Consider the following 20,728-nt stretch of genomic DNA (forward strand, 5'->3'; position numbering starts at 1 on the left):
CAAAGTGAAGCATGGACTTCCTTCACTCAGTCATTTATTTACTTTATAACAGTAAATAAATATCGGTTCTGCATATCGGTTATTGGGCACACAAACATGCAAATAATTGGTATCGGTATCGGTTATAAAAGATCAATATCGGTCGATCACTAATATTATTTAATTATATTTCTAATGTATATTAATACAAAACATTTGTGTGATTTAACAGTGATTAATCAAGTGGTAAAGTATAGTGATATCCATTAGGTAAAATTTTTTTTTTTACCAAATTTTTGTATTGCCTTAAATTCTAGTTTAGTTTTAAAGAGCTAGTTCAGTCAAAAATGAAAATTCTGTCATCGTTTACTCACCATCCACCAGTTCCACAAGTTTCTTTCTTCTGTTGAACACAAAAGAAGATATTTTAAAGAATGCTGGTAACCAAACATAATTTGACGATAGCCATTAACTTCCATAATAATTTTCCATACTATGGAAGTCAATGGCTACTGTCAGCTGTTTGGTTGCCAACATTCTTCAAAACGTTATTTTTGGGGCATAAGAAAGAACCTCATTCAGGTTTGGAACAACTTGAGGGTGTGAGTAAATAATGACAGACTTTTCATTTTTGAGTGAACTGTCCCTTTAAGTTTTTGGACCATCAGAAATGTAAAGATGATCACTTCACGTGTCAATCAGTGGATGGTTCTTGGCCAGAATGAGCTGCGGTGTTGAACTAGCTGTGCAATATTGACATCAAGCGTATTTGCATTGCATGACTGTGCCGTAAAGGTGGCGGTGAAGTAATTGGACACAATTTTTAAAGGCTCAGATTATCAAATTAGCGTATAAACATTGTAACAATCTGTCTTCAGATTGTTTTTTTTTTTTTGTGAATTCTGAGATCAAGTTGAAGGCAGAAAACCCAACATGGCCGTTTCTCCTGTTTGTCAACAGCAACCTAAGCGCCTCCAAACCGGCGATCCGACAAGCCATGCGCAACTGCAAAGGCCTCATCGACTCGCTCATGCGCTACACGGAGAACTGCGTAAATGCCGGGACGCCTGACAACCAGGTAAACGCTTGGTGATTATATGTGCTACTGAACACAACAGATCATGAAAAATCAGGAAATGATGAGCAAAAATCTATCTGTTGCTTTGCTTAAACTTAAGCATTATGGTCTGAATTTCTCTATTACGAGTCAGTCTGAATCAAAAGATCTTTTAAAGCGTGTAACTTAATTAAAATAGGAAGTGTCCAAAAGTGTGGGAACCTTGTGTCAGTATTTTCTCTGTAGTAAAAGAGTTTTAAGATGGCATGAGATGTCAAGGGTTTTTTCTAAGCAAGCATCTTTATAGTCTGCGTGGAGAATGTTGGTGTGGCATTGATGATTTAATGGTGTTTTAATAAGTTATTATGTAGTGATGCCCGAAGCGTTAAAACTCCCTGAAGGAAAGTGTGTATGAACACAAGGCGTTTCCAGGGGCTAAACTCATGCAGTCAAACTCTATTGTTGTGGTTAGAAAAAATGCTGCATTACTTACATTTAATTGACGGACAGATTTGATCAGAACCTCACGAGCATGTTTCAACATCTGCTTTCTGTTTCACTGGATATGCAAATAATCAGTGCATGTCAGTTTTCCTAAACAAAGTCACAGAAGAGGAGCCAGATGTCCAATATCAAGTCACAAAGTTAGTCCGGTGCGTAGATCCAAAAATAACATGAAGCCAGCAGAAAAAACAATCCGCACACGGTCAAATGCAGGGCAAAACCTCCTCAAAAAATCTTTATTATAATGCTTAATCAGAGGTCATAAAAAAGTGCAAAGTGCAAAAGTTTTCCAAGTTGCAGTTTTCCTAAACACACATTGTTACACGGCCACTTTGAACAAACTTGCACATACTATATAATTATAATTATAAAAAATAAAAACTTTTTTTTTTGCATATGTATATATAAATTAAACTGCTAGAGACTTTCAATTTTTAAATCACAATTTATATTTTAATGTAAATATTTAAAATGTTTATATTATATAACCACCATCTCAATAAAAATGAAATTGATAATTTTGCTTTAATGTGTTTATTTTTATTGCTGTTGCCAGTTTTAAATATTTGAATCGCTTTTTAGCTTTTTGCTGTTTACTTAAATAGCCCTGTGGTGTGACAAATGGAATTTTAAAAACAAATATTGCTTGTAATCCCCCAATTAATGCATGATAACTATACAATAGCAAGAGAAATGTTGATTAAAATACTTATAGACAAGTAAAACACACCACTGGACACTACTGCTGCTGCTTATTTTAATGTCTACGTTTTTATCACAGTATTGGTTATTGTGCTCTTGTTTTCCAGTCTTTGGAGAACTGCGTCTGCATTCTGCACAACCTCACCTACCAGCTGGAGACCGAGATGCCGTCTCTCTTCACTAAAATAAACATGCTGGCCAGTTATGCTCGCAATCGCTCCAGCTCATCAGACGCCGGTCCGATCGGCTGCTTCAGCTCCCAGAGCCAAAAACTGCAGCAGGAGGTTTGTGGTTTTACGCCTCATTAAAGCTTGCATTTCACAGTGTGATTGCCATCTTAATATTTCAGTGGAACTGTAAGGTTCTTCAAATAATACGGAGATATTTGAGACATTTGCCAAAAGCATTGCATTACTGTGGATGCTAGTTTTTATTGAGTTGTGCTTCATGTTGTCGTGTTTGGTTGTGTTGCAGCAGAGCGGTTTTGACTATCCAGTTATGGAGGACAACAATCCTAAAGGTGCCGGCTGGCTCTTCCACTCCAAAGCCCTGCAGATGTACCTCAATCTGTTGAGCTCCAGTGAAAGAGACGCCACACTTGAGGCCAGCTGTGGAGCGCTGCAGAACCTCACAGCCACTGATGGCTTAGTAAGACATCAATTAGTTTGTTTTAGCATGCACCTGTTCATAGGTTGGATGCAGAGAAAATCAAGGATTCTGCTATATTTTATATATGTTTTAAATAATAATGCTTTATATTATAAACATTGTTTATTTTATTTATAACATGCACCTGTTCATGGGTTGGACATGAACCTGAAATCAAGGACTTCAATAATCAAGAATTTCAATAATAATGTTTTATATATTAAGAATTATTTTATTTTATTTAATTTTTTTAATAGAATGCACCTGTTCATGGTTTGTATTTGAAAAATCAAGTAAATTTCAAATAATAATGGTTTACATATTAAGCTTCATTTATTTTTTTTAGTTTTGCATGCATGCATCTGTCATGGGATGTACTCAAAGAAAAGCACGGATTTATTTCATTATGATAATTATTTTGATTAAATAATGTTTTATATTAAGCATTGTTTATTTTATTTTATTTATAACATGCACCTGTTCATGGGTTGGACATAAACCTAAAATCAAGGATTTTATTTTATTGTATTGTGGTATATATTTCAATAATAATGTTATTTATAACATTATATATTAAGAATTATTTTATTTTATGTTTTTTTTATTTAATTTTTTTATAGAATGCACCTGTTCATGGTTGTATTTGAAAAATCAAGTACATTTCAAATAATAATGGTTTACGTATTAAGCTTCATTTTTTTTTTTTGCATGCATGCATCTGTCATTGGTTGGACTCAAAGAAAAGCACGGATTTTATTTCATTATGATAATTATTTTGATTAAATAATGTTTTATATTAAGCATTGTTTATTTTGTTATTTTATTTATTTATGTTGCATGTACCTGTTTATGGGTTGAGCTCAAAGAAAAACCAAGTATATTATTTTATTGTATTGTAGTATATATACTTAATTATGTTTTGCATATTTATAATATTTAAAAAAAATGTATGAATTTTTATTTTATTTTAGAGTGCACCTGTTCATGTAATCTATAAAAGTATAGTGTGCATCTTTTAATGGATTGGATTCAATCGTTTTATTTAATTGCATGCACCTGTTTATGGGTTGAGCTCAAAGAAAAACCAAGTATATTATTTTATTGTATTGTAGTATATATACACTTAATTATGTTTTGCATATTTATAATATTTTAAAAAATGTATGAATTTTTATTTTATTTTAGAGTGCACCTGTTCATGTAATCTATAAAAGTATAGTGTGCATCTTTTAATGGATTGGATTCAATCGTTTTATTTAATTTCATTATGATAATTATTATGATAAAATAGTATTTTATATATTAACCATAGTTTAATTTCATTTCATTTTTGGGGAAAATTCCAGATAAATCTACGTGCCCCCATCTTATTTTGCAGGTATCGAATGTGTTGAGTCATACAATCGTCCAGAAGCTCAACGGTCTTAAATACATCAGTCCGTTGTTGCAGTCGCCCAATCCCGCTCTACAGAACAGCGCAGTCGCTCTGCTCGGGAACCTGTCCAGATCCACACAAACAAACAAAACCATGGGTAAGCGAATGTGTGCCATCACTCGAGGATAAGACCGCTTAACACTGACGTGTTATTGTTTGAAGGAGCTGCATCACGGTTGACGGTCTGTGAGGCTCTATGTTTTGACTGCTTGTTTTTGTATCACTTCCGATTGCTTTGGATTAATGTTGCCGTTTTTGTCTCTATGCGTGATTATTGCCCGTTGTTGTCATTGTTGTGTTCTGTAGTTGTGTCTGGTTCAGCACTGTTTTTGACCCAGTGTTGTGGTGTATTTGATGTAGCGTGTGTTTGGCGGTCGTTCTGATGAATGTTTTTGTTCTTGAAGCTCGGCAGACTCTCCCGCATCTGGTCGGCTTCCTGAACTCAGGGCTCACGAAGGGCGACTCCTCGCCCGAATACGACAGCACCATGGCCACAGCTCTTCACAACGCACACGCCCTGATGAAGGCCGACCCTGAGATCAGCAAGAGTCTGCTGAACAACAGCCTGATCAACTCCCTCAACAACATGAGTCTCAATCTGTGAGTGCGCACTTCCTGCTGTTCATTCAGCTTGGTGAACAGGGTTATTCTTGATATATGAATCAGAATACTTGAATTAAGAAGGCAAAAGAAAATAGAAGATGTAATTCCCCTTTTTGTTGCAATTTTTACTATGCACATTGTTCAAAAAAGAAAACAGAAAAATAAAGAATAAAAAAAAAAAATGAATTTTTAAGAATTTATAATAACATTATTAATATAATAACAAAAATATTTTATTTTTATTCTCTTGTATATGCAGTTTTTCAGTGCCAAATGTTTGTCATTTCTTGTAATATATCAGGGGTCTGCCGAAGTCCAGCACTGCCGCAGGAGTTCTTCTTCACAGTCTGTGGTCAGAAAAGAATATTCAAAGTTTCCTTAAAAAGGTAAGAATGCAAACATAAACAATATTTGCTAGAAATGTTTGCTAATACAAATAAAAATTCTTGAAAATCAGTGGTTCTTTGCAGCAGAGAATCCAAATCAAGAACAAGTTCTCTCTCTGTATGTTTCGTGAGCTGCTCTGTGGTTTTTTGGAAATGTAAAAGGTTCTTGATGCTTCATTATAGGTTCTTCTGATCAGTGTTTCGGTTGATTGATTTATTTATATAGTGCTTTATACAATACAGATTGTTTTAAAGCAGCTTCACATTAATAAAAAGCAAAACAACATTGTAAATATTGTAAAATTCCTCAATTATGAAATCAATTATGAAACCAAAACTTGTTGCTGTAAGCAGAAAATAATAGTGTTATATTCAGCTCAGTTTAGTTCAGTTCAGTTCAGTTCAATAAAAGTGTCGATGCTGCAAAGTGCATTATTTCTGAAGAGACTGCAAGTCAGATGTAGGCAGAAAATAGTTCCATTTATTAATTTTAAATAATTTTATAATTATTGAGTAATATTTTATCAATTTCAATTACTAATTTTATTTAATTCTTTCCAAATGTTTATCATTTCAGCTTTAATCAGCTCTACAGAAGATAATAGTGTAATAGTTCAGTTTAATAATAGTGTTAATGTTGCTTATCCACTTCAATACGGTTCAAATTTTGTTCTGCCTAAATAGAAATAAAATGAAAAATAGTGTATAATTATAATTTAGTTTATAATTGTTATGAGCCATATTTTTTTATCTATTTTCATTCAAATTTTAAAATTCATTTCAGCTTTAAAAAGACAGCATGTGACATTATTCAGCTCCAGTCATTTAATGTTGATTCAATTCAGTTTAATAACTGTTGCAAAGTTAGTCAGTGCATTTAAAACTATAAGTAAATAAATCTTACTGAATATTAATTGTCTTTTAAACTCCAGCTGAGCAAGGCAAAGGCAAAAGTAGCAAAAAGAAAAACAACGTTTTGATACCTTTATTTTAAGTGTGGATATATAAAAACAACAGTTTTTCCTCCAAAACAGCGTCAGTGTAAATGTCTGAGTATCAGATGTCTCATTCCTGAGGCTGCTTGTGGGAAATGATTGTGTGTGTGTGTGTGTGTGTCGGGCGGTTGAGGATTTTGGGTGTGGTGCGGAAAGCTAGCTGTGAGGGGTGTGTGTGAGTGGTTACGGGTGAAAACCAGCCACACCTCACCACACCGACCCTGCAGTCGTGTCTCGATAACCTGAAGAATCCAGCCTCACTGGTTTCACATGAAAAGAGTCATTAATTTCAAATTACAAGTCATTTATTAGTCACTTTAAAACCAACTTCAGTGTCTCATATTTCAATCAGATGGCTGTTTTTATTCTTTGCAGTGCTTCAAAAAACATTACACTAGGACCAGAATGTAGATGATTATATTAAAGCATATTATTTATGATTAAAATATCAGTGTGGTAGAAGTTGCTGGTGTCTCCGTGAAGCTGCTTTATTTTCGTAGTCCTCTCTTACTCCTCGAGCCTTTGGTACTAAAAGGAAAAAAAAAATATATATATATTTTTTTTATAAAAGTTAATTATGTAAATGATCAATGTAGCATTATATGGTTGCTTTTTTGTTTTTGTTTTATCAGAACAGACCTGTGACATTTTTGGGTCATGAAGAATACAACAGTTTGTTGCTGGATTTAAAAAGGTTCTTCAATGGCTTTAGCCTCAGTCTTTTTAGATCTGTTAATATTGTTTATTTTTAAGAATATAGCATGACCTAAACTATACACCAGTACAGTAGGTGTTAACAAAATCCATCTTCCTGTATTTAGCGGCCTCAGATCAGACTTATTTTGTACAGGTGGATTTTCCGCATGTGTTGTCTTAATCTCTGGCAGTAGCGAGGTCAGACCGGATCAAATCTCCCATTCTTCTAGTGCTTAAAACGGGATCTTCCAGGAGCCCCGGGTCTGTCTGACCCCCTATAACTTCCTCTTTAACCCCTGAACAGCTGCCGGATCTGTCTTCATTCTCTGTGTGCCCTTCATAACAGAGCCATTAAATGCGCTGGAGAGCCTGTGAATGCGGATCCCCTCAGGGAAACGCTTCGATAAATCATCTTGGAACAGAATCTGCAGTATCATAACTATAGTTATCTACAAAAATCTTTTGTTAGGCACCACTTATTCCCACAGATGAGCCCGATGGAACATCCCAGTTGTATTTCGGCTCAGTTCAGTCGGTCGCATTAGCCTTAACAGCTCGGCAAGTCCGAACAGATTTGGCACGAGTCAGGCAGGAGATATATCACTTATCCGACACACACTGGGTTTGACTACAGGGATTTGTTAAGTCTGTTGAATGACGGGATCGAGCGCTGGGTTTGGAATAGCAGTTGTTTGTTATTTTATGGTTGTTGTGGTCTATTATTAAACTACCTGACTTCCACATGGCTTAGTGTCGAGCAGATGGCCACATGCTTAAAAAAGTGCGATGTTTATTAGATATATTTTGCAACTAAATTAGTCCCATATACATTGTAAAAAGTAAAAATGTGCATTAAATTAAATCATTTCTGTTGCATTAACTTAAATGTGTCAGATTTATTTCGATTTTTTTTACTTCTGTTAAATCAGTCTACTTTGATTAATTCCTTATTATTTTCATGCATATTAAATTATTTTGTTGCATTTACTTAATATCGTCAGATTGATTCAGTATATATATTAGTTCTGTCAAACGATTAATCGCGATTAATCACATCCAAAATAAACGTTTTTGTTTGCATAATATATGTGTGTGTACTGTGTATATTTATTATGTATATATAAATACACAAATATACAGTATATATTTTGAAAATATTTACATGTATTTACATGTCTATATATTCATATAGTTTATATTATAAATAAATTATTTAATATATAAAAAATAACATATTTTTCTGAAATATATACATGCATGTGTGTGTATTTATGTATACATACTAAATATACACAGTACACACACATATATAATGTAAACAAAACTTTTATTTTGGATGCGATTAATCATGATTAATCGTTTGACAGATCAGACTTATTTTGTACAGGTGGATTTTCCGCATGTGTTGTCTTAATCTCTGGCAGTAGCGAGGTCAGACCGGATCAAATCTCCCATTCTTCTAGTGCTTAAAACGGGATCTTCCAGGAGCCCCGGGTCTGTCTGACCCCCTATAACTTCCTCTTTAACCCCTGAACAGCTGCCGGATCTGTCTTCATTCTCTGTGTGCCCTTCATAACAGAGCCATTAAATGCGCTGGAGAGCCTGTGAATGCGGATCCCCTCAGGGAAACGCTTCGATAAATCATCTTGGAACAGAATCTGCAGTATCATAACTATAGTTATCTACAAAAATCTTTTGTTAGGCACCACTTATTCCCACAGATGAGCCCGATGGAACATCCCAGCTGTATTTCGGCTCAGTTCAGTCGGTCGCATTAGCCTTAACAGCTCGGCAAGTCCGAACAGATTTGGCACGAGTCAGGCAGGAGATATATCACTTATCCGACACACACTGGGTTTGACTACAGGGATTTGTTAAGTCTGTTGAATGACGGGATCGAGCGCTGGGTTTGGAATAGCAGTTGTTTGTTATTTTATGGTTGTTGTGGTCTATTATTAAACTACCTGACTTCCACATGGCTTAGTGTCGAGCAGATGGCCACATGCTTAAAAAAGTGCGATGTTTATTAGATATATTTTGCAACTAAATTAGTCCCATATACATTGTAAAAAGTAAAAAAAAATGTGCAATTAAATCATTTCTGTTGCATTAACTTAAATGTGTCAGATTTATTTCGATTTTTTTTACTTCTGTTAAATCAGTCTACTTTGATTAATTCCTTATTATTTTCATGCATATTAAGTTATTTTGTTGCATTTACTTAATATCGTCAGATTGATTCAGTATATATATTAGTGCTGTCAAACGATTAATCGCGATTAATCACATCCAAAATAAACGTTTTTGTTTGCATAATATATGTGTGTGTACTGTGTATATTTATTATGTATATATAAATACACAAATATACAGTATATATTTTGAAAATATTTACATGTATTTACATGTCTATATATTCATATAGTTTATATTATAAATAAATTATTTAATATATAAAAAATAACATATTTTTCTGAAATATATACATGCATGTGTGTGTATTTATATATACATAATAAATATACACAGTACACATATAATGTAAGCAAAAACTTTTATTTTGGATACAATTAATCGCGATTAATCGTTCGACAGCACTAACATATAATATATAATATAATAACATATAATATATAACAATAATATAATAACTGTAATATATAACAGTATATATTGTTTTATATCAATATATGTTTGTTACCTCACCAAAAATGTTTGGTGAATATTTTTATATTTTGCAAAAAAATATTAAAATATTGTTGCATTAGCCGAATTGCGTCAGATTGGTTCAGTAATTTAAAGTTATATTTCTTACTTAAATTAAACAAGTTATTTTAGATTAGATTACATCTATATATTTTAGAATATATTTTTAAGTTACCTGACAAAATATTTTTACAGCGTATATTTTTATATATTGCATAAAATATAGGCCTATTATACAAAAACATTATAATACCATTATAATACTAGCATGATGGTATTTTTGAAGTTCATTATAGATTAAATAAATATTTTGACTCAAAGTACACCTGTTAACTTTTTATTATTTATGGGCTTTTATGCCTTCCTAATGGATGTGTCGGCGCACTAACCACGAGGCTATTGGCGCCAACTTCTTTTTCTGTTTTATTGCAATGTACATTGCATGCACAAAATCCTTCAGCTATCTGTTTATTTCCTTTTGAATAGTCTGAGGTTCACTATCCGGATAAAGGTTGTGCTAGAACAAAGCAGCAACTGTTATTCCACACAGAAAGTTCTGGAAACATGATGCTATGCTAGATTAGCCTAGTGGCATTACGCGTCTTAGTTTGGTTTTTACCAAGGTCTGTCACACACTGAGGTCAATACTGTATGTTATTTCAGGACTACTGCTCATCACTATTCATATCTGAGCAGAAGGTAACATGTTTTATTGTTCAACCGTTGCTTGATATTTGATATTTAACACCTGTAGGGGCTATGCAGGTTTTTGGCTGTTCACGCAGTTGAATTCAATTTGAGCTGCCCTTATAAATATCAGATTTTTTGCAACATGACTCCAGAGCAATTTTAATGTCAATCTAACTGGACATTCATGATGGCATGCTTGATTTACTGCTGGCGTGAATCAAAAAATAACTTATGAATTGTGAGGTATTGTACTACAAACTGTATGTTTGCAATATTAATCCACATATAAACTTTCGTGCAAAAGATTTTAAAAGAAATTAATACTATTATTCAACCAGGATGCATTAAATTGATCAAAAGTGACAATAAAAGCATTTGTAGTGTTACGAAAGATTTCTATTTTAAATAAATGCTGTTCTTTTGAACTTGCTATTCATCAAAGAATCCTGAAAAAATGTTCCACAAAATTATTAAGCAGCAGAACTGTGTTCAACATTAATAATCAGAAATGTTCCTTGAGCAGCAAATCAGCATATTAGAATGATTTCTGAAGGATCATGTGACACTGAAGACTGGAGTAATGATGCTGAAAATTCAGCTTTGTATCATGGGAATAAATTCTATTTTAAAATATATTCAAATATAAAACAGACATTTTAAATCGTAATAATATTTCACAATATTACTGTTTTTACCGTATTTTTAAACAACTAGATGTAGCCTTGGTGAGAACAGGAGATGTCTAATGTTCAAAAAACATTAGAATCCCCAACTTTTAAAAGCTAGTGTACATTTCTTCTAATTTCATATAATGACAAAAATATGATGATTAGTGTCTAAAATGTGGGCCAAATTCAATAGGTCATGTGAACAACCTCACAAAAATAAAGGAGAAAATCTCAATTCTGGCACTTTGGTTAGTTGTATGAATGTAGATTTTGATAATGCATCAATAAATCAGCTCCATTTCACAGCAACATACTTTTTCTGATGGTCGCTGACACGATTCCTAAGGACGGTGATCTATGAGACAGAAAATCACACGTATGAATCAGTCTCGGTGAATCATTGCCATACAACTTTGCTTCCTTCTCATGTCAATCAAACAGCATCTCTGGGAACCGGCCCGGATGATTGTTCTGCCAAGTCTGTGCTGGGTGTGACTGCTTGTGTGTGTAATTGATAGTTGTACCGTACTGTACATCTCATAAACTCATCCTCTCCTAATGTTATGACTCCTCTAACATCATGTCAGACTTTGTGGATGTGAAACCTCACCTCGTATTTCTGGCACATGTATCTGTATTGCAGCTCGAACTTCTCGGCTTCAAGTTGGCGCATCGACTTCCAGAGTTCGTTCGCGGTTTCTCTGCATAAAAGCACATGAGGAACATGACTAATCAGACCATGAATGTGAAGCAACAGCCCGTGGCTTCATGTCACGATGCATGTAATGCTACTTGACTATATTTCATGCTGGCAGAGGTATGTGCTGTCATGCTTTGAAAACTCCTTCACCTCAGTTTATCGGCACTCAGGTTTTCGACGTTCAGTTCCTTACGGCGTTCACTAAGAATCGTTTTTTTCTTCTCCCTCTCTGTTTGCTTCTTAGGCCCACCCCTCTTGTCTGTCTGTCAATCAAAACAAAACAGAAAATAAGCATATGTAGTGACGGTGCACCGTGACCTTTGACCTCTGAGCTCATTACCCTCTGCATGAATCCCGTGTACTGGAAGCTCGTGAGAACCTTCTTCTTCTTAGCGTCATCATCAGCCTTCCTCTTGGCCTCTTCCTCCTCTTTTCGTGCCTTTTCCTCCTGAAAGAAATGATAATTCATTAAAGGGGTCATGACATGAGAAATCAAATTTGCCTTGATCTTTTGGCATATAAGAGGTCTTTGTACCATTAAAACATCTTGCAAGTTTTACAGCTTAAAACGTCCTCCTCATTATAAACAAAGCATTTACCGTATTGTCCCGAATATAAGACGATGTTTTTTTCTTGGAAATACATCTGAAAAAACGCGGTCGTCTTATATTCAGGGTCTAGACTTTGACATGTCAATAATACACCCACAACACTAGGTGGCGCCAAATACGCATAAAACGAGTGTGCCATGAAATACATAATGTAATGCGTGTTGTAAAGATCGCGAGTAAAAACAAAAGAAAAAAAAAACCTTACAGCTGCATGAGTCGTGACGGTCACGTTAGCCTGATCGGACCAAACTCCCTTCGTGATGTTAAAACGTAAGACAGTACCCAGATTTGAAGACTACAGTAAGATTTAACTTCTACTCTTAATAAGATTTTGAAAAAACAAGATTTGGTTTTTAAAAAGCCTTTTTCCAAAAGGTACATCTGGAAAAAGGGGGGTCGTCTTATAATCAGGGTCATCTTATATTCGGGCCAATACGGTATTTAATCAAGCTCCGAAAATGGCTCGTTTGGATCTGAGGTGCATGATGACATCACAGGGGCACAAACATTTGCATAAACACTGCCTCCAGAGCAAGACATCGACGAATAGTCATCGTCTCATTAGTGTATAGTGCGTAATTTGGGATGCAGCTAATGATTTCATATTGCTTTGTCTGGAAATGACCATTTTATTTAGATTATGTTGTCGAAACACTCACATGCAATAGCAAGGGGGCGTTGATACGGTTTCCTATGCAATGACGTTAGCCAATCATAACAGTGGCTGATCACTGAGAAGCCTTAAAGGACACGCCCCTTAAAACAGGTAGTTTTAGACCAGTGATGGGCAAACTTGGCCCTTCCAGGCCACTTTCCTGCAGAGATTTGATCCAACCCTGATATGACTCACCTGCCTGTAGCCTTCTAGTAGTCTTGAAGACAATGATTAGCTGGTTCAGGTGTCTTTGATTAGGGTTGGAGCTAACCTCTGAAGGAAAGTGGCCTGGAAGGGCCAAGTTTGCCTACCCCTGTTTTAGACAGAGGGTCAGAATGAGGGTTGAAAACAATACTTTTTCCACATATTTATTTGTTGTTGTTTTTTTCAGTGCAAAAAACTTTATTATAAATAAACCTCAAGAAATATATATATATAAAAAAATTAAAAAATCCATGTCATGACCCCTTTAATAATAATTTATAAAAGAGGGCGCGGCCCTTGTAATTTGAATGTGCGAAAAATCCGGTGTCATTTGCTTCCAGTTATTTTAGCGTAAACAGACCATTATGCTGCTTGATATTGCAAAGTGGTATTAGTTATCATATTATATTAATTTATTATCGTAATCATAAACAGACTGCACGTTGTTAATCATCTAGTTATTTACCTGTAGCGGCCAATGATTCGGAAGCCGGAAGTCTCGCACATTCAAAGAAAATAGCTTATTTCCGCGTTGTAAAATAAAAGGTGAATAACATCGACGTGATGTCTAACGTTACTTGAACGAACTTACGGCTAGTCTGTTTTGCCGCTCTTTCTCGCGCTCTGTGCGGATCCGGTGCTGCTCCGCTCGTTCCCCCCTCCGGTTCTCCTGGTGGTCAACATAGACAACAGGTACATTTATCCCACTTTGAAGATGAACTAATCATATTTAGCACATCGGAAAGCTTCGAAACATACTCAGAGTTTCGTCTGAGGCACTTACAATGTCAGTTGGAAATATTTGTAATGCTTTTGAAAGAAGTCTCTTTTGCTCACAAAGGCTGCATTTATTTGATCAAAAATACAGTAAAAACAGTAATGTTGTGAACTGTTTTCACTCGAATATATTGTGAAATGTTACTTATTCCTGTGATTAAATCAATATGCTGATTAGCTGCTCAAGAAATATTTATTATTGTTATATTATCAATGCTGAAAACCGTTGTGCTGCTTCATATTTTTGTGGAAACCATGATACACTTTATTTTTCAGGATTTTTTTTGGTGAATAGAAAGTTCAAAAGAACAGCATTTATTTGAAAGAGGAATCTTTTGTAACATTATAAATGCCTTTACTGTCACTCTTGATCAGTTAAATACATCCTTGATGAATAAAAGTACTAATTTCTTAAAACATCATACTGATCCCAAAGTTTTCAATGGTGGTGTATCACAGTTTCCATGTGCATCACATCTTATCAAATACACTCACATCATTTGCAAACACAATCATTTTCAGAAAACTCACATGTAGCTTGATGTTGTTTTATATTTTGTTAAGCCACGCATTCATAATTAACATAATTACAATTTACACAATACACAAATTAAACACTGACTGTAGTATATTTTGCTTTGTTTTTTATTTTCAATTTTTTATGTTCTCTGTATAGATGTTCAAGGAGTCATGCTTTTATTTGAAGGTATTTATTTATGTAGTCAACAGTTTGGCTCTGTGAAACCAGTCTCAGTCCTGCTGGAAAGAGCAGAGTAAAGTAAGCATGAGTTTCCATGCTGGTTAGACCTGGTTTGTTGCTGGTAGAGCAGTATAGCCCTGCTGTTTACCAACAAAACCTAGCTAGTCAATAGCCTTTTTCAGCAGGGTGATTTCAACAAAAGGGTTCACTTGTTTGATCATAGTAGCGGTGGTGAGGGTTTATTTATTTATTCTGTAATATGTGACAATAGTTATGAAGAAATGCATTTAATTTTTATAAGATTTTTATAAAAAAAAGTCTTACAATCCGTTGGGTGATGTTGATCAGCTCCTCTTCTTCTTTCTTTCTGCTCTCAAAGTGAGCCTCAATGAGCGTCTGTAGCTCCGTCAGGTCTTTCTCCATACGTTTGCGGTGAATATCCTGAGGATACGGGTTTGAAGGTAATTATGTAATAATGTACAGTACGGTAGAAACTACTCGTAGCACATGTTTTATGACAGTGCAGGTCATATAACACTGTTTAGTTTAGTAACAGAGTGATTTATTGGCACGACAGTTATTAACGTATATCTGTATTGCGAAAGCATTTGCAGCATTGTTGCTGACAAGGACAACACCGCAAAGCAAAATTGCAGTAGTAAACAAATTAATACAATGTAAATAAATGAAGGAAGCGTATACTACAATAATGAAAAGAAATCTGATGCACCATAAAATAAAAAAATACTCACATCAAAATCAAATTTCTCTCCATCAGGAATTTTGGGAGGCACCAAAGCTGGCACAAAGGGTCTAATAATCAACAACAATGCATTAGTATTTTTTTTTTCATGCTAATGGTCTTACATTTGGAAATGCATTGTTATACATTATACTTTATATATAAGCTATTTATATTTTATTTTGCATAAATTTGAAAGTTTTACTTACTTGTGCTTTGGTTTTGTTTCTCCTGCATCATCCGGTTGGCAGGAGAGTAAAGAAAAAATTACAAATGGATGATTTTGTTGCTGATGATTTTACTGTTGTTTCTTTTAAAGGGGGTCAAAGGTGATCAGGGCTCAGTTTCTAGGGTGAAACCAGTTTTGAGTGAGTCTGATGTTATCACTTTACCTTCTTCCCCAGGTTCCTCGGCAGCATCTACATAAGAAAAGACAGCCATGTCAGCTATGACTGCAATGTGAAGATCCACAGCATTGACGCAAGACCCAAGAGATACAGAGAAGCCCTGAAGACACGTCTGTTAGCAGAAACTAAAAGGTATTTTGTCTAAACCGTTTTTAAAAAAAAATCTGGGTGGTCACCATTGTTTTCAGAGTATTTCAGGTTAAGAAATCTGGAAGTGCTTGAAACTTCTTAAATATGATGGATGTATTCCATTAAGCTGACAATAGCTGACATTGTTCTAAAGTTCATCCCAAATGTGTCACCCTTCAGTGACTTTGTGAAAGTATAATTATTGGGTGTTGTTGATGGGATTATAAGAACTTGCTGAATGATCCTGTATTTTATTACCTGCATGATGTGGATTGGGTGTTTGCCTCCCACTGGCCTCTACAAGCCCTAAAAAATAACACATAAACAGGAGGATTTACCTGAAAACACATTGATCAATTTGAAGTCTTGCCCTGTGTATCATTATACACGATTTGTGTAGGCTACATTACTTAATTATTAACCCTAAGTAATTATAATTCTGAAGTACTAATATACTAAAATAAAAATGGTGTAGGAGTTACATTGAAACAATTTGAACTAAGAAATTGGTTGTAAAATTCACAAATAATTACAAAGAAATGGCAAATAACACACTGAATAAAAGTAGAAAGATAGTGAACAGTGAACCTAACAAAATAACTTATTTAAAATGATAAATATTTTACTTTTATTAATATTATCATGCATTATCCATTTTATGAAAGCACACAAATGAAGCTAAGAGGGTTAATTTTCAGTCCTTAATCAAAAGTAATAGGCTAACTAAGAAATTATATGATGCATGAAAAAATTGCCTTGTTATGGCTTAAAAATTAAGCATTATTTTCATTCTTTTAAATTCATAAATTAAAGGTACATTAGATTTGTTTATCCAAATATAATTTACCCTTGTTTTATTTTGGGACATGCTCTTGACAAACTTTTTTGAGATTTGAGATTTACCCAACAACATCATCTGTTTTATTAGTCCATAATGGCAAACATTTTTCATCACAAAAAATAAAAAGGTATAATTATGACACTTTATCTCACAAATAGGACTTTCGCACAATTCTGTATTTATATAAACTTGCAATCTTTATTTTTTTTTTACTCCAATGCAGAAAAAGAAATTGTGAGATGTAAGCTCAGAATTCTGTGAAAAAAAGTAAGAATTGCGAGATGTAAATTCAGAGTTTTGAGAACATTTTTTTTTATTGTGATTTTATATATACAATTGCAAGAAAAAAATTGATTGTGAGATAGAAATGGCAGAAAAAAAGCTTGCATACAAATCTCATTCATTATTAGCTGTGGCTTTAGCAATAGCATTAGAACAAGCAACACTACCTTCCTCCCCCTGCTCCTCTACCTCCTCAAGCACCTCCTCATCCTGCAACTCCTCTGTGCAAAGCAGACGCAGACAGCCTGAGAACATAATCATGCATATACTTGCAAATGAGCAATGCATGCATGCAAAATACACAGACTCCCAAACACACGCTTAAAGGGTTAGTTCACCCAAAAAATGAAAATTAGGCTGCGTTTTACTCACCCTCGAGGCATCCTAGGTGTATATGACTTTCTTCTTTCAGACGAATCCAGTCGGAGTTATATTAAAAATTGTCCTGGCTATTCCAAGCTCTATCATTGCAGTCAGAGGGTGTTGCAGTGCTTTAGTCCTAAAGAAGTGAAATAAAAAGCGCCCATCCATAAAAAAAAGTGTCTCACACGGCTCCGGGGGGTGTACTAGGGATAGTTTTGCCACCAAACTAACTCAAAAATGCACACATACTTCGGTCTCATTTTAACTCTATGAATGCATATAAGGCGTTTGAAGGTAGATGAAGGAAATCAGGCCTCATTTAAACAATAAAGGCTTAGACTTGTGAGTGATGTCACGTAGTGCCATTACATAATGTCGTTTGGGAAACTGCTGGTCCTGATACTCCACCCTCGAACTAATCCAGCCACACATAAACACACCCGTCACCGCTTTCTCTGATATCAGCTTCTGCTGCCAAAGAACATGATCTCACAACACACACCCCAGCGCTCATCCGCTCTCACTCTCCTGTTCTTTAATGCATGTTGGGTAGGTTTACAAATCAAAGCAGCCAAATGTCCTCCCAGAACAACAAATACTGGCACTTTCACGAACACGGTTTAAAACAGGACCTTAAAAATAAAGTTTTTTTTTTTTTTCAACAAATGATCGGTGAAAGGAGGGGCCCTCATTTAAACAATAAAGGCTTAGACTCGTGAATGATGTCACACAGTGCTATTACATAATGTCGTTTGGGAAACTGCTGGTCCTGATACTCCACCCTCGAACTAATCCAGCCACACATAAACACACCGTCACCAGCTCCTCTGATATCGGTTTGGGCTGCCAAAGAACATGATCTCACGAGACACACCCCAGCGCTCATCCGCTCTCACTCTCCTGTTCTTTAATGGATTTAGGGTAGGTTCACAAGTCAAAACAGCCAAATGTCCTTGCAGAACAACAAATAGCTGGCACTTTCACACATACGGTTCAAAACAGGACCTTAAAAATGAAGTCATTTTTTTCTTTTTCAGCAAATGATCAGTGAAGGGAGGTGCTTAACAATCAGACAGATAATTTTTAAACTGAGGTTGCATTAAATATATAAATAAGCTTCATGAGTTTTATTTTTTCTTTATGTCAGAATGGGTACTCATTTTACATGAGCAATTATTGCAAGTGGATAACACGTTTGAAAATAACAGGGTTGGACATTTTTGTCAGTCATTGTAGTTTTGGACCAAATGTTACTTTAGTAATATACAGTTTAAATGCAGTATACATATAGTATACATTTTTAAAATATGTGCAAATTTTTTTCTTAATAAGAAAAAAATATTTTCATTATATATAGATAGATATTACTTTTACACATTTACATATTTTTATAACATTGAGATTATTTGTCTATTTATTATCTATTTTTTATTTTAGTGTCATTAATATACTTTTATGGTTTTTATTAATTTTGAATTAGATTTTATATTTTTTGTTTTCACTTCAATTTTAGGTTTAGTAATTTTCTTTTGTTTTTTTTTTGGTCATTTTATTATTATTTTTTGTACAGTTTTTTTTTATTAGTTTTCTATTTGATAGTTTTAGTTTATTTAGTTTTAGTTATTTTAGTACGTACTTCTTTAAACTAAAACTAAAGTCTTGGCAGCTTTTTTATTTTAGTTAATATTTCTTTTAACTTTTTTTTAGTTAATAATTATAACCCTGTCTATTCCTGTAGAATAACCATTTTAAGGTGGCAATAATTGTATTTACTAGCTACTATGCAAAACTATATGTAACATAGAGTAGTAGGATTTGTCCCACTAATGCTTCGAAAAGTCATGGGATACCAAAAAATGTGGAAAGTGCCAGCTATATTCTTCTCCTGATCCCTTATTTGTTTCTGCGGGTCTAATTTCAGTGGGCTAAACACACATTCCTGTAACATAAAGGGACGGTTTGTATTCAAAATACATGTCTTTGTTCAATGCGTCCTCATTCGCTGTGAATCTCACCTAGAAAGTCACTCTCTCCTCTACTGGTCAATAAAGGTAACATTTAACTGAGGTATCAGGGTAAAAGCCCAGGAGCCGATGTGCAAACCGGATCATCTACAGGGAAGAGACCTGATTCCCATTTGGGCCGGCCGAGAGAGGGAGAGACTGAGATTGCCATTGTGCTCCAAACAACAGCCCTTCTCAACAGCCTCAAACACATGAACCTTTCTCTGCTTGAACACCGAATGGAATGTTTTAACTATGGTTTTAGGAAAAACAGCAGCCAAATTATAGAAAATTAAGTCTACCATGCATGCTTTTTAATCAATATGAATAATCAGAAGAATCATCAAATGCCATTTGTTAAGTGTCTCTAAACGATGTTGTTTATATCCACCTGTATTTATACTGAGTCACGCATGCATGTATAATAAAATCGACTATTAAGTGAAACATCACCGCAATGCATTTGATCCCACAATAGCATAGATTTAGTTTATAGCCATAATTATAGATGTCCAAAAAATCTGTGTAAAAAAGGTATGGAAGCTCAATTCTGCCATGTAGAAAAACATCATAATAATGACATGCAAATCATAATGACAAAAAGTCGAAACTAAGAGAAAAAAGGGTCATAATTATGACAAAAGTCATAATGACTTTTAATGTCAATAATGACTTTTTAATTTCATAATTTCATCTTTTATGTAAGAATTTTGACGATTTGTCAATTATTATTTAGAGTATGATTTTTTTCTTATGTGGTGGAAATGACTTCAATAAAAGGTGAAATGTTTTATGTGAGAGGGTGTTTGTGTGAACATCTTTTAGAAATCTCATAATTATGACAAAAAAGCATGATTTTTTTTCTTATGTGGCAGAAATGGGCTGATGTAAAAGGTCAGATGTTCTATATGAAAGTTGTTTATTTGAATTTATCCTTTTAGCTATTTCAATATGCTAGTTTTTTGTCTACATTAAAAAAGGTATTTTGTCAGGTAATCTAAATAATTATTTTAATTTAGTAAAAATCTATAAATTCTTAAATGAACTATTTAAGTGAAAAATATGACTTATTGTAATATTTGTATATCTTCTACTTTTATAGGATGTATTTTGTGTGTTGTTTTGGGGTTTTTAATTTAAAAATAATGTTGGCTTAATAGGCAAAGCTTTGAGTTTAAGACCTAACTCAGTGCAGATTTATTATTTACAGACAACCAAAACAGATGAAAACTTACCCTCTTGCTC

The 20,728-nt window shown here is 34.3% G+C and overlaps 2 protein-coding genes and 1 long non-coding RNA gene across 3 annotated transcripts in view; 2 read left to right on the forward strand and 1 right to left on the reverse strand.

The window, feature by feature from the left end:
- Window positions 1-5,347, forward strand: part of LOC107740273 (plakophilin-1-like) — a gene marked incomplete at its 5' end in the record, with an annotated part of 7,763 nt that extends 2,416 nt beyond the window's left edge. The window contains 6 exons of the mRNA XM_016552653.1: window positions 940-1,057; window positions 2,350-2,526; window positions 2,717-2,890; window positions 4,269-4,422; window positions 4,730-4,925; window positions 5,230-5,347. Of these exons, the coding sequence (XP_016408139.1) occupies window positions 940-1,057; window positions 2,350-2,526; window positions 2,717-2,890; window positions 4,269-4,422; window positions 4,730-4,925; window positions 5,230-5,332 (922 nt within the window). The remainder of the gene's footprint in view (window positions 1-939; window positions 1,058-2,349; window positions 2,527-2,716; window positions 2,891-4,268; window positions 4,423-4,729; window positions 4,926-5,229) is intronic.
- Window positions 5,348-6,670: 1,323 nt separating this feature from the next.
- On the reverse strand, window positions 6,671-15,747 carry LOC107740253 (troponin T, cardiac muscle isoforms-like). The gene is made up of 9 exons (XM_016552615.1): window positions 15,668-15,747; window positions 15,469-15,529; window positions 15,041-15,157; window positions 13,832-13,909; window positions 12,110-12,217; window positions 11,920-12,032; window positions 11,680-11,770; window positions 11,384-11,424; window positions 6,671-6,837 (listed from the first exon to the last, which is right to left on the reverse strand). Exons 3-9 carry the CDS (start codon window positions 15,137-15,139, stop codon window positions 6,798-6,800), a joined length of 570 nt encoding a protein of 189 aa, XP_016408101.1. The 5' UTR covers window positions 15,140-15,157; window positions 15,469-15,529; window positions 15,668-15,747; the 3' UTR covers window positions 6,671-6,797.
- Window positions 13,858-20,028, forward strand: LOC107740255 (uncharacterized). Its single transcript, XR_001640068.1, has 3 exons — window positions 13,858-13,932; window positions 15,863-15,997; window positions 19,532-20,028. It is a non-coding gene; the product is annotated as an uncharacterized LOC107740255 (long non-coding RNA).
- The last annotated feature ends 700 nt before the right edge of the window (window positions 20,029-20,728 follow it).

Source organism: Sinocyclocheilus rhinocerous, unplaced genomic scaffold (genome assembly GCF_001515625.1).
Source record: "Sinocyclocheilus rhinocerous isolate Xijiao unplaced genomic scaffold, SAMN03320098_v1.1 scaffold795, whole genome shotgun sequence".
NCBI lineage: Eukaryota > Metazoa > Chordata > Actinopteri > Cypriniformes > Cyprinidae > Sinocyclocheilus > Sinocyclocheilus rhinocerous.